This window comes from Fimicolochytrium jonesii (assembly GCF_025526975.1).
Source record: "Fimicolochytrium jonesii strain JEL569 chromosome Unknown EV422scaffold_30, whole genome shotgun sequence".
Taxonomy (NCBI): Eukaryota; Fungi; Chytridiomycota; class Chytridiomycetes; order Spizellomycetales; family Powellomycetaceae; genus Fimicolochytrium; species Fimicolochytrium jonesii.
This window is the reverse complement of record NW_026515697.1, coordinates 287,525-306,987: the sequence shown is the minus strand read 5'-3', so window position 1 is coordinate 306,987 and position 19,463 is coordinate 287,525. Positions and strand designations below refer to the sequence as shown.

Here is a 19,463-nt window from a genome sequence, read left to right as displayed (position 1 = left end):
TTGGCGGCATGGGTGGTGGTCTTGTTCTTGACGGGGCAGGCCTTTGCAATGTGCCCTGCGCCGCCGCAGTAAAGGCAGAGGTTGTTGGAAATGCGGCGTTGGCGTTCCTGGGGGCTCAGAGGGCCGCAGGGACGAGCGGCGTCAATCTGCATGGGCTCGCTGTGGTCGACGGTGAGGGTAGTGGTAAACGAGGTATGGGGAACTGGGAAGGTCTGGCGGGTTCTGTTTCGTTCCAGGCGGCGCTCAAACAGTCGGTTATCGCACTGGATCGCCTGCTCCATCACCGTATCAATGGTGGCAGCAAGAGGCATCGTGAGCATCAGATCCTTGACGTCCTCTTTGAGGCCACGGCGGAAGGTAGCAATCAGGGCCTGGTCGTTCCAGGAGACATTGCATTGTAGCTGGAGGAACTTGGCGACGTACTCGGTGGCTGCACGGGTTTGGCGAAGGTTCTGGAGCTTGTTCTCGGAGGTGCGGACCCTGTCGCTGTCCCCGAAGACAGATTGCATCTGACCGATAAAACTATCGAAGTTCTGAAGGCTGTGATCTGGCGTTCGACTAGGGGCGCCATCCAGGCTTGCGCAGTGCCGGTGAGGTGGGTCCCAATCGTTTGGATCTTGATGATGTCGCTGGGGTAGCGGTCGGGCTGGAGAGCAAACATCAACCGGATGTTGTTCAACCACCCACGGAATTAGCTGCGGGTACCATCAAACTTCTCCGGCGAGCTGATTCTTGGCTCCAGAGCTCCGGGAGCAGGGTTGGTGACTTGAGGATGGGCGAACGCATCGGCTTGAACCTGGGCAGCAATGTTCTGCTCAGCTTGTGCGTTGGCTTGGGCTTGCGCTAGGTTGGCCTGCAAGTTGGTGTTTTGGCTTTGCAAGGCGGCGATGGCTTGGCACATATCATTCCATTGCTAGGCGGTGAAAGGTACGGATTCGGATTGGGACATGGCAAAAAAGGTGTGGCAGATGCAGGGCTGGACGGGTTCTGAACTTCGTAGTGTTGGAGCAGATCAAACTGTTATGATCTCGACGACTGAGGCGGAAGCGAAGTAGAGAAGACAAGGCGAGAGCGATGGGCGACAAGAGAATGTATTGGCGAAACAAGAGACAAGGACTAGAACAAGAGACGAGAAGAACTGGTGTTGATCTGCTGGGGAGGAAGGGAATGGACGAAGAGAGACCGGCTATTTATAGATAGGCAACCCAGCAGGCCAGAGAACAACAACAACCAGAGGGGACTGGGGGGGGGCGCCAGCTATGCTCCTAGAGCGTGCGTGGCGAGCGTAGAGAGCATTGTCACAGCTGCTGGCTATGGAGAAGTAGTGGGGGGTGTGGAGAAGCCAAGGGGAGATTGGCGAAATGAGAGGAGAGAGGAGGAGTGGCAATATTGCGGGAGGATTGGCAAAATGAGAGGAGAGAGGGGAAGTGGCATTGACATTGACATTGACACTGACATTGACACTGACATTGACATTGACATTGGCGTTTGACATTGGCGGTTGACATTGGCGGCTGTCAGTAGGTAAGCTTATGGTATGGGCGCGTCGTCCATAACAGCAAGTACAGGAAGTTGTCAAGAAAGCGGTTGCCAAAATTGCATCGCAAATGGCCAAGGTGCAGATTAACAATGGCCAGTCCCCGGGAGGACCACCAAGGATCGGAGACGGAAAGTGTTACGCCTGCGGAGGAGACCACTTCAAGGACGACGTGGATCGCGAGACGGGGAGACCAGTATGCCCCAACAAACAAAGCCCCAAGGCGGGAAATGCCAATGCTGAGAAGCGGCATTTTACCCGCCAGGGCTAGGAGCCGAGAGCCTACTAGTCCTGGAACCAACGGCTCTTGAGCAGGAAGACCCCGGAGAATTGCTGCCTCAAGACCAGGATGAAAGCCTGACCTTTCCTGCTCGGTCACCATCAGACCCGGGAAGAGGCAGGGATTCCGACTCCGAAAGCGACTGGGGGACGCGCGGAGAAATAACAACAGCTGACGAATTGTTACAACCCCAACACCTGTCCAAGTTGGGAGAAGAAAAACCCGACTCAGAGGACCCTGACCAAACACGCTACCCGTCTCCGCCACCCGAAAAGGAACTCTACTTGATCAACCTGGTTGACAAGAACTATTGGCAATTGCACCCGGACATCTTCCAGCAACTCGATGACGGACCCTGGGGAGGCCCACAAAGCCACACTGTGAACCTCTTAGCCATGAAGCAGAACGCTCAAGTTTCAAGGTACTGCTCGGTCGACCAGACGGACACCAATGCAATTGCCCACGACGCCTTCAAGATTCGCTGGGACGCTGAGAATGGCTGGGCCAATCCCCCTTGGCTCGCCATTCAACAAGTGCTCGACAAGGTCGTCACGGACGGAGCAACCATTACGCTGATTACCCCCATATGGCGAGAAGCTCCATGGTACCTTCAGCTCCTTACGCTCCTCATCGACTATCCGAAATTGCTGAACCACGAACAAGACCTCTTCGCCAAGGGTGGCTTCTGTGAACACGATGAAGGTGTTTATGGGCTCCCACCCTGGGAACACACCGCAGCATGGAGTGTTATGATCTCGACGGCTGAGGCGGAAGCGAAGTAGAGAAGACAAGGCGAGAGTGATAGGCAACAAGAGATTGTATTGGCGAAACAAGAGACAAGGACTAGAACAAGAGACGAGAAGAACTGGTGTTGATCTGCTGGGGAGGAAGGGAATGGACGAAGAGAGACCGGCTATTTATAGATAGGCAACCCAGCAGGCCAGAGAACAACAACAACAAGAGGGGACTGGGGGGGGGTGCCAGCTATGCTGCTAGAGCGTGCGTGGCGAGCGTAGAGGGCATTGCTACAGCTGCTGGCTATGGAGAAGTAGTGGGGGATGTGGAGAAGCCGAGGGGGGATTGGCAAAATGAGAGGAGAGAGGAGGAGCGGCGATATTGCGGGAGGATTGGCAAAATGAGAGGAGAGAGGGGGAGTGACATTGACATTGACATTGACATTGACACTGACGTTGACACTGACACTGACATTGACATTGACATTGGCGTTTGACATTGGCGGTTCACATTGGCGGCTGTCAGTAGGTAAGCTTATGGTATGGGCGCGTCGTCCATAACACACAAAGTTCATTGACGACATACGAGCAGGGCGTGTGGCCAGTAACCGACAACTTGCGCGCACTACGCCCGAATGACGCGGAGTTTAAACAAACAGAGATGGCTGGACATACAATTTTACCCGGCCGCGATGCCTACCGGTATCATTGCACCAGCTGCTCCAACGGCACCACCACCTCCCGCACCTCCTCCTCCAGCTCCGCCTGGACCAGGCGGACCCCTCGGACCGGGACCGCCACCTCCGCCACCATTCCCACGGTCGTCATCGGATGATTCTTCATCCATATGTTTTTTAAGGTACTCCAACCTTTCCAACAACTTATCCCGTTTCTTCCTCTCGGCTGCATCCTCCCGGCGCTTTGCATCTGTCACCGATCCCTTTGTTCCTTTCTCTTTTCTGGCATCCGAGGCCGCCCGCGCTTCATCTATCTTATCTAGAGCTAGCACATCCGCCTTCGCCGTCAACTCCTCGAAATCGAAAGCCCCCAAATCCCTTCCCTTTGCCTTCGCCCTCTTCATTTGCCTTTACAACCTCGCCACATTCTCCTCCACTCGTGCCCTACGCTTTTGGAGGTTGTCGGCGTTGTCTTTGCGGAACTTGATTACAGCAGCGTCGGTTGCCACACGCAACACTTCCTTAGGACGTTTCAACATCGCAGAAGGACTCGCGGCAGCAGCCACAGTGGACGTGCGCGTTACGCGCCTGGGAGGCGGAGCCGTAGTCGGGACCGTAGCGGACGGGAGTGGCGGCGGGACCGACGGACGCACTGATTTCCGTGCCATTTGGTTGACTCTGGGCGCACCGCTACCGCTAGCGCCGCCCTTCTTTCCCCCGTTTCCACCTTTCTTTCCGTCTTTTGCCATCGTATCGCGGAGCAGAGAGTGTGTTTGTGTGCCGAGTTTACTTCTTGGTTTGTCGGTCTTGGGTTTTGGACGACTGACACGTCGCCTTGTTTCTTTTATGCTTGCGGCGTCACTACTTCTTTCATTTTTCCTTTCACTCTATTCATAGATAGTCATCACCACGACCGTACGCGCTTCGCGTACGGCCGCCATTGTTTCTCATTGTCTTTCACTTAGATAGACTCGTGAGTTTGCGTGGGGGTGTTGGAGGTACATCCTCCCGAGCCCCTGGTTAGGGTTCTAGTAGGGTTTCCCGGTCTTCCCCGTTCTTCCTACCTTCCCCGTAGTTTATTTACTCACGTGACTCCTCTCCCGCGTGCGCCTTGGTTACGCGTACGTGACTTCCCTTTTCTTCCCCTCAACAAACTTCCCGTTTGCACTTTAGACAAGACTTCATATAGGACATCGTCTATCCTATGCATTACCGTTCATCTCTTGCTATCTCTGCCAACTGACCTGCTAACAAGTTGGAGAACGACGTGCACATACAGTGTATGTCAGGCAAACAAACAGTGTATGTTAGGCGCGTCCGAGGGGATAATTTGATTATCGCCTCGCAGGAGTGTGTTCTCCAGTTGACTCTGGCCTCACGGGTACTTTAACAGTGCTCGCCCCGCGTTCCTATTCACAATAAGTAGTTCTTCTACTACATATCGAATAGCAGCGTCGGCGAACACCCAGTCCGTCTACAATATCTTACAGCGAAGTAGTTATTGTATACGAACACCTGTTATACAACCCGTGTGGAAGGTGGTCCACATCACAGTTCATCTCAATCATGGATCTGGATCTACGAGGGCATTGGCTGATCTCAGGGTGCAATGCATGCAGATCGGTGTTGGGACTCACATCCATTGTTTTATATACATATTTATGCTATGCATGTAAGGTTATACATGTGATAAATGGATCATGTACGGATCCGTATTCATACATTAAGGTCCGTAAATGGACACGTATTGATCCATATATGGAGACATAGGCGTAAGTTTGCTTTGAATGCCGTAAACCGGTTATGGATCAATTACGCGTGAATAAATGGATCTGCGTGTCCCGTAGTGTATACTTCTGGGGAGCCTCCGGAGGGCATAGACTACAACAGTGCTTTCTTGAACAATGGCTTGAACTTCAGCGCACGCGTCGAGGCTAGGCCATAAGTGGAGCTTCACACGCATTAGCATTTAGATACACGCGCGTTGTTCTTTGCCGTCACTGTCAGTGGGACAATAGTTGTCCATAACAGACACTAACCTTCAAGATGCGGGAGCCCGCTGCGGCCGCAGAGTTGTATTCTTGCAAAGCTGTGTAGCGGTGTGCGCCGCCCAGCATGTAATATTTGGCAGCCTCGTCTGCAATCTCTCCGTCTTCATTCTCTTTGGCAACGACAACCAGTGGCTTGGTGAAATCAAACTCTCTTGTTTGGTTCAGATTGCCGCTGTGAATCGGAATGAAGGCGAGTAAGTGAATTGTTCCACCCTTTGAGTGTTTCCGATGTTCCCAACTTACACAATCCTCTCGACCCGGACAGGGTTTATAGGACGGGTGAGGTGCTCCATCCTAAGCTCGATTTGCGTCAACGGTAGCAGTTCTTGCTGAGGGCCATTCGTTTCCGTTTCGCGCGTGCGACAATACTTCTGAAGAATTTGATTCTCGAGACCCGGCGTTTCAATGGGGTACCGCTGAGACAGCGTATATATCCGGCGGATAGAAGACATGTGAGACACGCGGCCTGCGGCCAAAGGGATAGCGCAGGCAGTGCGGCAACTCAGTCCCCCACAAGGGTCCGCAGGGAAGGTGGCAATGCATACCTCTGAGATAAGAGCAATTGCCAGTGCTTGCGTCAACTTAGCATGATTATGAATGAAGGTGAAGGCCGCGGGAAGGTCGCCTTGCATGACCATGTTATTTGAAATATCACGTTTCGTCTCCTTGTCGCCAAGTACGTCAAGGAGCTTCACGGCCGCAGGCGGCAGAACCTCCGACGACCGCAGCAGGATGGTCTTTTCATCGAGCGGCTCGCCGTTGTACAAGATAAGGACGGACGGGATGTCGAGAATTGACGTTCCGTGAGGTCCTTTGCGCAAGAACATCGGGCTTTTGGAATTTGGAATCTGTCCTCCTCCCTTCAGGTCCAAAGGAGGCCACCTGCGATTCCTCTTTTGTGGCGTCCAGCAGCTTTCGGGCCCGACAGCGATAGTCCGTATCCACACGTTGGTAGCGCTTGGACCCTGCATGGCGGCAAAGCCATTAATTCGCGGCTCGGTGACGTACATTATGTCCACGAATGCGACCGGTAGTCTTTAGCAAGCTTTGTTCGCAGTGGTACAGCTGCCGCGGCTTGGATGTGGTGGTTTGCTAGCGCTCAACTTTCATGTTCTAAGGTGAAAGAAAAAGCTCGTCCCGCAGGACCGCAATATTAATGGCAGGACACAAATGGTTTACGCAGCACGCTGTTATGTTCAGCAATTTCAAAGGGGTCAGTCCCAGTGGAGTGGGATGGACGTGTGCAGCGGCTCTCAAGAGGGGCCACCACGCCTAGGACGCCTTACGCGGTCGCCCCGACCGGCCACTCCTCATGCTGGCAGGCAGCACGAGGCACGACCCAACTAATAACGGCTATGAAACTCATGTTCCATCCAATGCCACACCCGCGTGTTTGCAGTCTTCCCGAGGGTCCACAGTCTGTGGCGGCTCGGCAAGCGGGCAATCAAGTCAAGAGAAAGGGAAAACGGTGATTGTAACAACCCGGGCCTTCCGCTGCCTCCCCGGGTAAACAATGGATTGGCTGAATTTTTGGGTCCAAAGCTTACCTTGGCAAAAACCGCTTTGGCTCTTCTGCAAACATGTTGCAAATGAGCTTCAAAGCGCGAGGCCCTGCTTTTATCACATGGCGATTGTGCCCAAGGGAAGGTCCGGCTATCCTGCGCAGAGTTGCGTGAGCTATCCGGCGGATAGATGCCATACTAGAACCCGCGACTTACTTCATTCCCGTTGCCCGACAGTCCGCGGCGAGGATCTCCAAAGTGGGTTCTTTTCCTAGCTCAGCCATGCGGATGTTCATCAAGCGGTTTATCATCAACAGGTTATCGGCATACGTGTCCGGCGTAGTGGACTGGGTCGTCAGGTTGAGCGAGATGGCTAACTGCACGCGCTCCATCCCGGCATGTCCGAGCGGAGTACAAAGGCCGGCAGCTGGATGTGCAAAACCCAAGGTTTTGATTAGCAACCAATGGTACAGCGCGCTGCCAGCTAATGGAAGGCCCACTGTGGAAATTTTCCGTTCATCCTGAAATTTGGCGTTCAACTGGCTCGCGGCCTTGACTCGATGCCCACCGTCAATGATCATGTACTTTGATACTGTGCTGTCATCTTCGCGCCCTGCAACGACTCTGTAATGTGACTCGTCGTAGCGTCCGATCACCTCGATGCGCGACCTAGGTTTACAGTTGGTATTAGTTTCTATGCTTTGCAAACAAGTGAGCCTCGACTAACGTGATATCCAATAGCGGGAGCGGCCCAAGGTCGGCTCTCAGCGCGATTGATATGGCGGCGGTGCTAATGTGAATCTGCGCTGTTTGCAGGGTTAGGGTTAGGGGAGAAAGGGGAAACTAGATTGATTAAATGTTGAAAAATGACATTTTTGACGACAAACCGCCGATCGCCAACAACCTTCTGCCTTGGCAAGAAGCGCGAGGGTACGGCAGGATCTCGTTGGATTTGAGCATAGCAGGTTGTGCTCGGGCGGAGGATGTAGCTCCATCACCGCAGGAGGACGTAGCCCCATTGGCTAGCCATTTTGCCGAACAGTGGAACTGCCGTTGCCCTGGGGTTGCAGCGGTATCGACGCCCCCTTAGGGTGCCTGTGGGATCAGGGAAACAGTGACGCCAATTTAGCAACAAGAGAGAGATGCAACTGAGACGCAAATTCGATTTTGCAGGACAAGGGGCGCGAGCAGCAAGAGAGAGGAGGACGACGCGCCGGCCCGACGGACGGACGCGGACGCAGGGCCAAACTCGCCAAACTCCACTGCGCGTCGTCACTAGTGCGGGGTCACGTGATATGCTGCTGAGATTCAGCAGCAGCTCGCAGATTTTGGCATTTTGAAATGTTTGTCACCACCCGGACGGACGCGCTGAAGATTGTTGAGAGCGCTCGCGAGCTCTTGGTTGAAGAACCCTGCCAAATGTCCGTAATTGTCTTTCTCGCTGCAGAAGGCCGCATCTGGGCCGGGTGACGAGTATGAGCGCTTAAGAACAGTGCATCTGCGCGCCGAAGAAGCAGGCCGCAAGGTGGCCAGCGAGACGACCAGATACGTCCTCAAGTTGGACCAGAAGGACCTCCACCAATTGCAGGAAGCCAGCGGGCCGCGATTTGCCGACAACTTGGAGTCCGCAAACCATCCAGCTGGCCTGCGAGTGCCTTCGCCCGATACACCCAGCTGGGTACGCTTTTCACCGGAAGCTGAAGGCAGCCTGCCGAGGCCGGAAAAGGCCGCGCTGAGTGCCGAAGTGGAAGGCGCAGCTATAGAAGACCCGGATCTGGCAGATGGAGCTTGTGCACCAGTTGGCCCCGAACACACATCGGTTTGGACAAGCAAAGCGGATGAGGTGTGGAAGAAAGCAGCCAAATCGGCGAACCGGTAAGCTTCGACAACTCTCAACCTAGTATGCCTCCGTCACGCTCAGATTGCTACTTGTGCAGGCTGCTGTGGAAAAAAATTATTGATCTTGACGATGAACAAGACTGCGCTGCACTTGGCGACCTTGTGGAAAATGCCCGCATGGCACATGCGTCGGCGTTGAAGCCATATCTAGGGGAATCGTGGCATCAGCCTTCTGCCGCAGCTGCAGCCTGCATGCAGCGCACTGTTCAGCTGGATGTTTCCGACTTGGTCAGGATTGCCGACCGGGTTCTCGACAGTGGCCGGCCGGCCATGCTAGCACTACTCAATGCAATGACCAGCAGTGTCCGGCGATTGAACTCCCTCACAGCCTGCTGTCGGAACCACACGCTTAAGAATCGTGAGAGGAGTTTTGATAGTTCGCAACCATACAGTTATCGTTACCATACAGTTAGCCCTAGTGAATAGGTTGGATGAGCTCAAACGCTCACCGACGATCGGAGCCGAAGACGATATGCACTCGCGGGAGGTATAATTCAGCGAGAGAAGTCGGGCCAGTTGGTCCAGTAGCTTTGCAGTTGGTCCAGTTGATTCCGAGCCACTTTACGCGTTGGCGTCGGATTGGTATTAAGTTGGCGATGAGAACGTGCAAGAGTCGGATGTCTCGAGGACGTTTTGCGTCCTGGCGAACTTTCACTCGACAGAGAAGCGGTGTCCTTGTTCGAAAGAGAATGCGATGTCTGCCAAGATTGAGTTAGCAACAACATATTGTGTGGTCTCGGACCATTTCTTGAACCGTGATTCTGCGAGTCCCATAACGCGGACCATTTCGTACGAACACGACAAAGCGCTCTTATCGGGTTGAAGTCGCTTGCCATGAGACGTAAGGCCGATTGATTGATGGTGATTGTCTGACACATGTATTGCGTGCTGATGTCGAAAAACGTCTTGCTGCCGATAAGTATCGGTATCTCAACCTCGCTGGTGTCAGTCACAAACCACTTTGAAAGGATGCAAAGATGGCGTCCTCTTTGAGCTATATACTGGTCGTTGGTTGATCGAGCCATGCTAAAAAAAAAATTTGAATTGCAGCAAGATATTGAAGCCACAGCGTTTTTGCTTCTTCGGTGAATTTCTGCTCGAACGGCTTGCTAATTGTGATGTCACAGAAACTTCACATACGGTACGCGTACCTCTATGCCCTCCGTAAAGTCGTTCTCGTAGTCTACCTCCTCGCGTTTTAACTCTGTTCCTATATCTGTGTCTTCTAGCGGCGACTTTGTCCTCTAAGCTTATTTCTGGTGCGTTTGGCAATCGGAGTAGGAGGTGACTCAAGCAAAGCTTGGACGATATCTTGGTGTCCCGAGGCCACTCCCGAACCGATGAGCGCGGTCTGTTGACCAATCAGCTTATAAAGGTTGTTTTGGAGCTGAACGGCTGCCGTCACCCCCTTTTTGGCCGGATGGTGTGCACGCAGTGCTTGAGCGAAAGAATCGGGGCTCTTTTCCGAAGCAAATACATGGCAGGATTATTTATCTGCAAGAGCAGGGCGAGGCTCAGAAACGCACGTTCAAACAGCGGGTGATAGCTCTTTGCATGGCATTATCCCCCGCACATTCCACCGCTTTCTCGACAAGAAAATTCACACAATCCTCCCATTTCCCGCCTGGATGGTTATCCAAAAAGTACTGCGATCTTTGGAGCGGTGGAGACTTCGAGCGCGATCGAATGTCCGCCCGTCAATAAAAATGAGCCGAGGGGCTCCAGATCCACTTCAGCGTTCTTTGCAGGCAAGCGTAGATGTCGCGTGTGCAGGAACACGGGGAGATCACCTCAAGAGGGGCCTGAAGTGTGAGCGGCATGCGAATCGAGACCAAACGCTGACTTGAAATTGATGAAATGCCTGCTACCATAGATGATTGCGCGTGCAGAGAGACTGCGCAGTTTAGGTAAGCAGGTATGGCTCCCGGTCATCAGCGCAATGAAACCGTTGCGCTTTTGATTCTTTTCTCCATGATAGGGCCGGTAAATTCATACAACGAGGTGCTTTTCCAGCCCCGCGGGCATCAATCGTGGGGAAACCTACGAAAAATAGTCAACCTTCATTCCTCTTCCACAGAAACCCAGAAAGAATCATCATGAACTAAGAACTCCGTGCCGCCGCTGGACGATGGAGTCCGTGGCCCATAAAGGAACGGCTCTGAAGGGGTGCGCTCGTCGCCGGTGCTCTCCTTCTCGCCCGAAAGCTTAGGTACAATGCGCTGGATGCGTACCCTTGTGGCGCTTCTGTTGGCCACGTCCTGCGTCTCCGCCTTCGATGCGGGGAATGTCCCTCCCGCTTCAGCGCTCGAGGGCAAAGCGTTTCGCCACGGCGACATCGAGGATACACTGCGTGATTTGAGGCGTAGGCCCAAGAAGCACTTTTGGAATTTCGAAGAGAAGTTCAACTCCCTCGATACGGAAAGGGTCTACTTTGGTAAGTATGCGGCTACAGACACCGTGCCACGACCGAAGTGCCTCGGTCTCACTGCGAGAAATAGTTGGCCCCGTCGACCCACCGGCCGGCAGAAGTAACGAGTAGGCTGCCGGGAATCGAAACGAGCTCTTCCTGCATCTTCCAGATTTTTTTGTTTTTTCGCTAACCGCGATGTTTCCTTATCCTATCATTCAACAGGCAACTGGTTGCGAGACTATTCTCAGGTCATTGATGTGGGAACTCTCTCTCGCCACCTTCCTCGTGAGGCCTTGACTTTGGTGGTCGCCTTGCTTTCCTTCAAAGAAACACACTTCGTTACCGATGAGTTTCAAGTCACCCAGAAGCGGTTAGGTGTCTATCGCGCCGAGGAACATGTCGATAACCCGAAAGGTAGGGCGTCGTTAGCTTCGAGCGGTATGGGAGAGAGATGGTCAGCGAGCAGGCAAAGACGGGTGAAAAGCGGTGTCAGTCAAATTATCGATAACGAGGCTAACCCCGAATTTCGAATCTGCAGGCTATCCGTTGGATGCTCGAACTTATGACGACGAACTTCGGGGCCCTATCGACCCACGTGAACTTGAGGTGGACGGGAAAACTGGCTTGAGAAATTACATGGCCAACGAGAAGGGAAACTGGACTACGTCCTCTGCTTCCATCCGTAAAACCCTAACCCGGGCCATTCAAGGGTACCGCGCTGGAAATGAGACGGATGGTCTCAGGTTACTAGGACAAGCCCTGCATACGCTGGAGGACTACTCAGCTCACACCAACTACGTGGAGCTGACTTTGGCGGAGCTTGGATATCGCCATGTCTTTCCATACATCGGCGAGCTCGCACCGATCAAGTACGACTTTATGCCTGCCGAAAGCGGCGTTTGGGAGACTGTCAGAGACTGGCTGCCTGACTGGCTGTCGTCGAGCGCAAAGCGGGCAGGTTGCTATCGTCCTATCTACCCCATCACAACCGGTACCTTTGGACAGTGGGATTTGGCCCACTCGCTACTGGGCGAGATCAAAGACAAAATCGGCTCCCTTGAGATCCAGTCGCTGATGAAGGAGATGAAGCAAGAAGCACACCTGCATCGTCGTGATCCCCTATCGACATTGACTACCCTAATCGGTCTTTTGCGGAAACTTACGCACTTCGACGAAGAGATGGAAAGCATCATCGACGATATTGAAAAAACTCTCTCCGATTTTACCCACCCTCTGAAGATCTCCCTCAACGACGGTTTAACCGACGAAGAGCGGGAAGTGCTCGCTCGTCTATGGCGGCTGCTTGAACTGCGGGACAGGATCATGAAGAAAGTTTCCGCGATCATTGATCGGATACCCGGCTTCAGATGGCTTCAACAGGAAGTTTCAATTTTATTCCAGCGAATCATATACAGCTTCATCGAGCCCCTCGCCACCCCGCTTCTGATCGAGACGGTTGAGGTTCTGCAGAAATTATCCGACATGGTGACGGCGGCACCGGATCAGCAGGAAATCTTCACATCCTTCAATGCCACGGACCCAACACACTCCATCATATCAAAGGATCATTTCGACTTGCACCTCAACGAACCAGCGGGCCTGGTCGCCAAGGTCATTGTTGAGCATGTGGCCAACGCCGTTGTCACAGCTTGGTTCGATCCATCGCCTGCCGCGCTCGATGACGCGGTCAACATAGCGTTGCAAGTTTTCCATCACCCATCGTCGCTCCTCACCCCGAAAAAAACAAGGCTTCAAAAGGATATGTTCTCCGCGATCAAATCATGGGCTTCTGCACATCCCGCCGCTATCGCAGCCCTCGACAAAGATTCAGTGCGGGCAGGCTGGCACCGCCGGGTGAAACCCATGGAGCTGAGCTGCGCGAATGCTCAGAAAGATCTGAGCGTTGGTGTGGGCTATGGCTGGGTGTGCGGAGATGGTATCAACCAAGGGAACCCCCCGCCACTCCCCCCACTTCGGGTACCTCAGGAAAGCGGATTCCGTCGCTGCGAGGGAGTTGGCGGACCGGTCCTGCCCACCACCAGTTCGGTCGTCAGGACGACTACGTCGAGCGTTACAGTAGCTACTCATACTACAGCCATCAACTCAACTCAAAAGACGACGATCCCGACAAGCTTGGGCATGACAACGGCCATAATCACCACCAAACCTCACATCTTCTCGACGCCTACGCAACACAGCACCACCAGGACGCCGGCTATTACACTTCGTACTACCAGCGCGGCAGCCCCTTCTAAAACGACGATGAGTCCAACGGGCTCGGTGACAAAGACAATTATGCTTGCCAGCAGCACAACCACGTTGACGCGATCACCCACGAGGACGAAACCCCCTGCAACCGTCACCGCTACCCTATCTCGTACATCATTTAGACGGCGGAATCATCGCAGTTGAAGGCATTTAGTCATTCCAGCGGCGTACAACCGAAACATTCCATCCTGCGCATACATTTCTCCTCGAAGTTATCTCATCTATTGTCATCACCGTATATACTTTTTTCCTTCATACCTCATGATAGGGTAGACCAGATCCCGCATATATCTAGATTCTCCTATAGATCTTTTCCTCTGGGCGCGTCGATCGCGCTTACTGGCATGTCTGGCCTACAGGCTACCATTCGAATACCATAACATTGGGAACCACATCGGGGCTATCACTGCCTTGAATTGCGACTGCCAATCAGAAACATCGTGCCTAACCCTAACCCTAACCCCTGTTGCTCATCCTTAACCCTAACCCTAACCCTAACCCTAACCCTAACCCTAAGTGCCATTCTGCTCCTCCCATCACTCAAAATCCATCACATGTGCAACGCTTAGGAGAAAGGGGAATTTGCTAGAGGGCAAATGCAAGGAGAGAGACCCTCATGTTCCCGTATCTTCGTATGATATTTCTCGTAAAGCTCCGGTTCAGGGAACTTGACACTTGTCCGATTGACAGGTTTTCGTCTGCCGCCGTCTCACAATGGGAACAGAACTGTGTCGCCATCCATGAGAAAGCCAGGCGCACGAGACTTGCAGGTCAGAGCCGCAAGGTCTCTGTTCCGTCTGAAGAAGTGCGGGAACGAACTGTCCTTCATTCTGATCAAATCTCAACTAAACTATTGAAATTGAATGATTACAAAAGTAAATATCAATGTCTATCCTGCAACGTCGGTCCAGAAGTCCCACAGCAAAAAATATGTCCGGGTCCCCTTCAAGTTACGCCAAAGACTCTTTGCAAATCTTGGTGAGTTTCCGTCACCTCCTCATCATCGAAAATGGCTTCCAGTTGGCCGCAAAATCCGCATCGCTGAATAATCCAATAGGTTCCAGACAACGCCGCTGTTCCCCGATGCCGAAGTCACAGGACAATGAGCAAGCAGGCGGTAACACCGTGGGGGCGCTTCACCAAGGTGGCGTGGGCAACTGACGAGATTGATCGAGGGATGTCTTCACCATGGGGGGCCCTACTGACGAAACTAAGAGACGATTCCCCATGGGGATGCTACTGACGTATGAGGAACAAAAAGCCGGCTTATCACATCCGTGCGCATGCAAGCGAGTGAAGACACGTGCAATTCGTTCGCGTGGGTGTGAGAGAAGGGCGTCGTGTCCTCGTGGTGGGTCAGTGCACCCTGCGCTGCTTTCGTCCGCTGCGATTCCGGTTGCGGTGCCGGCTGCCGTCCCGGCTGTGATCATCGTGGCTGCGGTCCCGGCGATGACCGTCTTCGCTTCGGCGCTTGTGCTTTAGGCCGCTCTGGCGGTGATGATCTTCGCGACGCGGCCCACGGTTTTCGTTGTTGCGTAGTTCGCTTTCAGCAGCCTTCTCAAATTTGATAGCTGCCGTCGGCGCCTCGGTCAACCGCACAGCTTCCATCGCCTTCGCTCCCTCCGCTCGCACGGCTGCCGCTGCCTTCTGGCGGGCTACGGCAGCGGCTGCACGTGCTTCATCCAGCTTGACCTGCGCTTCCCGACCTTGACCTGCGCCTTCGGCCTTCTCGATTTCGTCAAGAACATTCTCCTTCGAACCTAAAAATGGCGCATCAGTCACAGCCCCCGGATCGACAAATCATCGGGACAAGTTCCTTACCGGTCACATCCCGGCACATGCTTTCCTTCCATTCCTGCTTCACTTCCCCGATTGCCTTGTTCTCATCGCCCATCAGAACGGCAAGCGACGCAGCATTCTTGATTATGCTGATGATCTGGAGGTCCGAGTATCTGGGCGACGGGACACCGGCGACCTTGTCATGGGAGCCCAGAATGCGATCGGCCTTGGCCCGGTCGAGAACGATCTTCCTCACGCATTAGTAACCCTGGAACTGGTTTCTTTGCTTGACAGAATGGAAAAGTTGCGAGTGCTTCTGTATGCACGGTTCCAACGCTCTGTTGGGATTGGACGTACTGTATGTCCTCACGCAATGTCCTTTGAAGCTGTCAACTTCAAGGATCTAGGAACAAGGAACACTCCATGAGCGTCTACGGGCCACTTCCAGGCTGTGATGTGGCGAAAAAACGTTGCGGGTGCTTCGGTCAGCACGGTCTCAACGTTCTGTTGTGATTAGACGTCTGTATGTCCTTACGCAATGGTGATTGGAGCTGTTGACTGGAACATTCGACGTCCGACTCGTCGGATGTGGTATTGGCGGGTTCAGAAATCCTCAACTCTTCGCTCTCACCTGTTATGCCTTCCCTCGATCAGGTCGACCTTTGCGACGAGCTCTGTCAGTAGCTGAACACCACTTGTCAAGCCTGTCAAGCAAACACTGTGAGACAACGCGTTGGCCGTGATGAACGGAACTGCATACCAGGGAATTGCATTCAGGTCTGTTCCCCTCGAACTGTGTAGACGGCTATGCTATCATGTAGTGAGTACTGGAGAGCACGCACGCCACGGGAAGATAAGATGTTCGTCGTTCGACGAAATGAGTGCATCCGACGATGTCCCGATTACAGAGAGGTAAAGTAACGAAAGGTAGGATATGATGCGTGCAGGAAAAGCGATCCAGCATGCGAGACCGTTGCGGTCACCGGTATTATACCTGTACGTGTAGCCAGCATTTGAGATACACAACGACTCCAGAAATCCTAGCGGTGATGAGGCCGTCCCGAGAGCAGCATGTCCCGAGGGCGAGTTGGGGGTAAGCACGGATCTACGACAGCTGTTCCGAAGTTTCTCATTTTGGGGATGTTTGGCTTGGAAGGGGACATTTGCTAAATGGACCGAGTCCGAAAGGATTTTACGGAGACTTCGGTCTGGGTTGTACGCCCATAGACCGCAGTGGTATCGAACTTCATTGATGTGCGGAGACTGACGGGTGGATATTTAGACGGCCGGTGTATGCAGGAAGTTTCCACACCCGACCCTCTCGGCCGATGTTTTTTGTTGAGCCGCAGCCTTGCCGAAGAGCTTAGTTGTAAGCTTTGGGACTCGTGGAAGGACAACTGTAAAGCAGTTCCGTTGTAATTGGTGAAAGCTCATGCGGACTCGCTCCAATTTTGGCATTCCCATCCCTCACCATGCCTCCCTCCGTCCGCCTCCCAGTACCCGCAAATCTTCGACGCAACTGCCACGAAAAGAAAAGAACCGTTGAGTGCTGACATAGACCGACACCCGTACCGACTTCCACGGTGTTCACCCTGCAAATCTTCCAGGCCAGGCAGACCAGCCTACTCCTAGCCGACCGACTGATGCTTCCACCCAGCGAGCGTGTTTTCCATGCCGACGGCTCCATCTGCGCCCAAGACTCCTCCGCAATCTGCAAAATCTCTTCCCAGAAACAGACGTACGAGCACAAAATTTCGTATTGGTCGAGATTTTATATTAACAAAGTGACCGAAAGGGCAATCTGATCTCGAACAGACAACCCAAACGAGCGAACATCGAAGACCAGCCTTCCAGATGGGATCCAGAGGGGACATCCAGCAATGCGCTTAGAATTGAAGGGCAGCACCCTTGGTCTTCTTGTCACCACCTGAAACGAAAAGGGAGTGAGCAGCGTGATTTGAGATGACCGATGGCAAAACTCGTATAGTCGACAAGCTCCATCCACGTACCAAGCTCGAAGTGCTTGCATCGCTTGAGGGCAATCTGGTGCTTGTACTTGCAAGCGGTGCACTCAAGACGAAGGACAATCTTCTTGGTAGTCTTGGCCTTCTTGTGGAAGACGGGCTTGGTCTGACCACCGAAACCGGACTGCTTCCGGTCGTAACGACGCTTTCCTGTAGGCAGGGGATGAATGCGTGAGCTTCGCGGGTCCCCAGGTTCAAAGTTCCCAGCTGTTCAAAGTCTTCAGAAGTCCCTCCATTTCCCTTCCAGTCCGCTCCAATGCTTTCCAAAACTCTCCACAACAAAGCCATCGAACAGAAGCACCAGCTGAACCAGAACCGAGTCGACATCACGTACCTTGCGCGAACAGGGAAGCTTTACCGGTCTTGTACTGCGTCACCTTGTGGGGGGTGTGCTTTTTGCACTCCTTACCCTTGCAGTAGGTGTTACGGGTCTTGGGAATGTTGACCTACAGAGTACCGGCGAAATGAGTACCATTCCCAGTCGTCGAACATGCATCCTCACGTGGGTTGTCTGTCCACTGCCACTACACCGGAGCTCTCGATTCCTCTCCCATTCCTTCAGAGGTTTCGTTTCACCGGAGCAACCCCACCCGTCAAAGCAGCATACCAACTCCCCAGTGTCGAACGTGTGATCGAGGATCAATTGTTCGTCCTCATTCCGGCAATTTGTCAATCATTCCCACGCCTCCACTTTCATCCATCCATCCATCCATCCATCCATCCATCCATCTGCTTCCCACGCCCAAAATCGTGCATCGTGCTGCCCCTATCCATCAATCGATTGGCGAGTGCTGAGACGTTCTGTCGAGACATACCATTGTGGCGCCCGGTGTGTGTTGCAACCCAAAAGACGATTTCGGGATATGTGCCGTAGAGACGAAGCTTTCGTTGTCCGCAGCCGCCTTTGCCGTGATGGACCCGCAGCACCGGTGTCAATGATGAGTTGGTTGTGGACAAACGCGCTCTGATTGGCTGCATTTGCGAGGACGCGTTTCTCACCGGGGGAATTCCTACGAGGCTACGACAGGCATCGAAGCTACGTCGAAACGATTGACTTGAGGCGAGCCCCACTTCCGGACGGCATGTTTGGCAGATTGCTCATGCACTATTCATTATTGATTGGAAGATCTGGGAATCGATGTCCTTCGGGACACAGTCCATTGGGCCGGCCACTGCACCCAGGAAGGAGGAAAATCGAGATTGGGCCGGTGATAGAAAAAACTTACAAAGGCTCCGTCGGATTCACTTCTCTACCACATATTGGCTTCGTACTGCAAAGTCATCGAAAGATCGTCGGAGCGATATTGAACACTTACCCAAACCCGGCTCCCTGGGTCCTTTGGACTTCGAAGAAGCAGGGATCCAACATAGTGGCGATGTCCAAAAGCATTCATCTTGAGCAGGGCGCGGCTGAGTGCAACAACAACCACGACAAAATCCTGCTTGACTGATCGAGGCAAAGCATTCGCTCCCACACGGTCATCCAGCACTTATGAAGGTTTACACAAGCGATCGAAGCTCCATGATGGGGAATATACTCAACGAGAGGACATTCAAAATAAATGTCTGGACCGAGTTCTACATTTATGGATGAGGCATTGGACACTTCCTTGGTCCAGCAAACACAGCATGTCAGGGAGGAACCGGTAACCGCTCTACTGCATTGATGCCTGGGGGGCTGCTTTGCCCTTTTCGAATCGTATACCAAGGCGCTGGGAGCTCACAGCTGCTGTTGACGTCAACACTATCTCTGAGATTGGGCAAGGATGCGTTGTGTCGCGAAGCAACGCCAATGTTTGTTGACCATGTTTTTGGCAGCGGAAAAGGGATCCCCCGCATTACAGGTTTCCATCGTCCAGGTTGGAGGCTCGTCCTTGGATGCTCTCCCCCATACTTAACGACCCCGGGCCGGACAGCGAGAAGCCGCGCACGGCACAGAGACTTGGAGTCCAGGGGACTACCGAAATGGGCCAGGTGTGACATTGTTCCCCAAGAAAACAATGGCCCTCTATCTCCACGTAAGTTAGTGAGACAATAGACAAACTGTGCTTCACTTGCTATCCGCTACGCACCGGTGACACCCCGTCTCATGGGCACAGTGTTTCTTTACGAAGTATGGACGGAAAAGACGATCCCGAGATGACATGATAATGCGAATGGTGCTCTGAAAGTTCCTTGCATAGTTCCTACTCCTTACTCGCATGGAAACAAGACGGTTCTCATGCTGGGATGATTTTCCTTACCCAGTCATAATAGGTGAGAAAGGGTCAGCAGAAGGAATCGGTCACCCTTCTCCAGCACA

General features: G+C 53.2%; 5 protein-coding genes across 5 annotated transcripts; 2 read left to right on the top strand and 3 right to left on the bottom strand.

Moving 5' to 3' along the window:
* Positions 1-5,357: 5,357 nt before the first annotated feature.
* On the bottom strand, positions 5,358-6,214 carry EV422DRAFT_260063 (uncharacterized protein). The gene is made up of 3 exons (XM_053065784.1): positions 5,825-6,214; positions 5,523-5,715; positions 5,358-5,451 (listed from the first exon to the last, which is right to left on the bottom strand). Exons 1-2 carry the CDS (start codon positions 6,104-6,106, stop codon positions 5,590-5,592), a joined length of 408 nt encoding a protein of 135 aa, XP_052922180.1. The 5' UTR covers positions 6,107-6,214; the 3' UTR covers positions 5,358-5,451; positions 5,523-5,589.
* A 226-nt stretch (positions 6,215-6,440) lies between these two features.
* EV422DRAFT_606474 (uncharacterized protein) lies at positions 6,441-7,741 on the bottom strand (the record flags this gene model as incomplete). Its single annotated transcript, XM_053073799.1, has 4 exons — positions 6,441-6,937; positions 6,998-7,450; positions 7,509-7,587; positions 7,669-7,741. 4 exons carry the CDS (start codon positions 7,739-7,741, stop codon positions 6,823-6,825), a joined length of 720 nt encoding a protein of 239 aa, XP_052922179.1. The 3' UTR covers positions 6,441-6,822.
* A 381-nt stretch (positions 7,742-8,122) lies between these two features.
* EV422DRAFT_580964 (uncharacterized protein) lies at positions 8,123-9,173 on the top strand (the record flags this gene model as incomplete). The annotated part of the gene is made up of 4 exons (XM_053073357.1): positions 8,123-8,206; positions 8,229-8,656; positions 8,719-9,038; positions 9,073-9,173. 4 exons carry the CDS (start codon positions 8,123-8,125, stop codon positions 9,171-9,173), a joined length of 933 nt encoding a protein of 310 aa, XP_052922178.1.
* Positions 9,174-10,894: 1,721 nt separating this feature from the next.
* On the top strand, positions 10,895-13,502 carry EV422DRAFT_509235 (heterokaryon incompatibility protein Het-C-domain-containing protein; the record flags this gene model as incomplete). Its single annotated transcript, XM_053068829.1, has 3 exons — positions 10,895-11,114; positions 11,313-11,504; positions 11,629-13,502. The coding sequence occupies 3 exons, from the start codon at positions 10,895-10,897 to the stop codon at positions 13,500-13,502; spliced, it is 2,286 nt and encodes a 761-aa protein (XP_052922177.1).
* Positions 13,503-16,878: 3,376 nt separating this feature from the next.
* EV422DRAFT_542876 (60S ribosomal protein L42) lies at positions 16,879-18,123 on the bottom strand. Its single transcript, XM_053071310.1, has 4 exons — positions 17,977-18,123; positions 17,496-17,607; positions 17,147-17,311; positions 16,879-17,064 (listed from the first exon to the last, which is right to left on the bottom strand). The coding sequence occupies exons 1-4, from the start codon at positions 17,977-17,979 to the stop codon at positions 17,024-17,026; spliced, it is 321 nt and encodes a 106-aa protein (XP_052922176.1). The 5' UTR covers positions 17,980-18,123; the 3' UTR covers positions 16,879-17,023.
* Between the last annotated feature and the right edge of the window lie 1,340 nt (positions 18,124-19,463).

Bases quoted from the DNA above. Each gene is read 5' to 3' on its own strand.
- EV422DRAFT_542876 (XM_053071310.1), bottom strand. The intron at 17,312-17,495 runs GTACGTGATGTC...CCCTGCCTACAG, and splicing joins AGCTTCCCTGTTCGCGCAAG to GAAAGCGTCGTTACGACCGG. The intron at 17,065-17,146 runs GTACGTGGATGG...TTTTCGTTTCAG, and splicing joins ATGCAAGCACTTCGAGCTTG to GTGGTGACAAGAAGACCAAG.
- EV422DRAFT_260063 (XM_053065784.1), bottom strand. From the start codon at position 6,106: ATGTTCTTGCGCAAAGGACCTCACGGAACGTCAATTCTCGACATCCCG. The intron at 5,716-5,824 runs GTATGCATTGCC...CTTCTATCCGCC, and splicing joins CAATTGCTCTTATCTCAGAG to GGATATATACGCTGTCTCAG.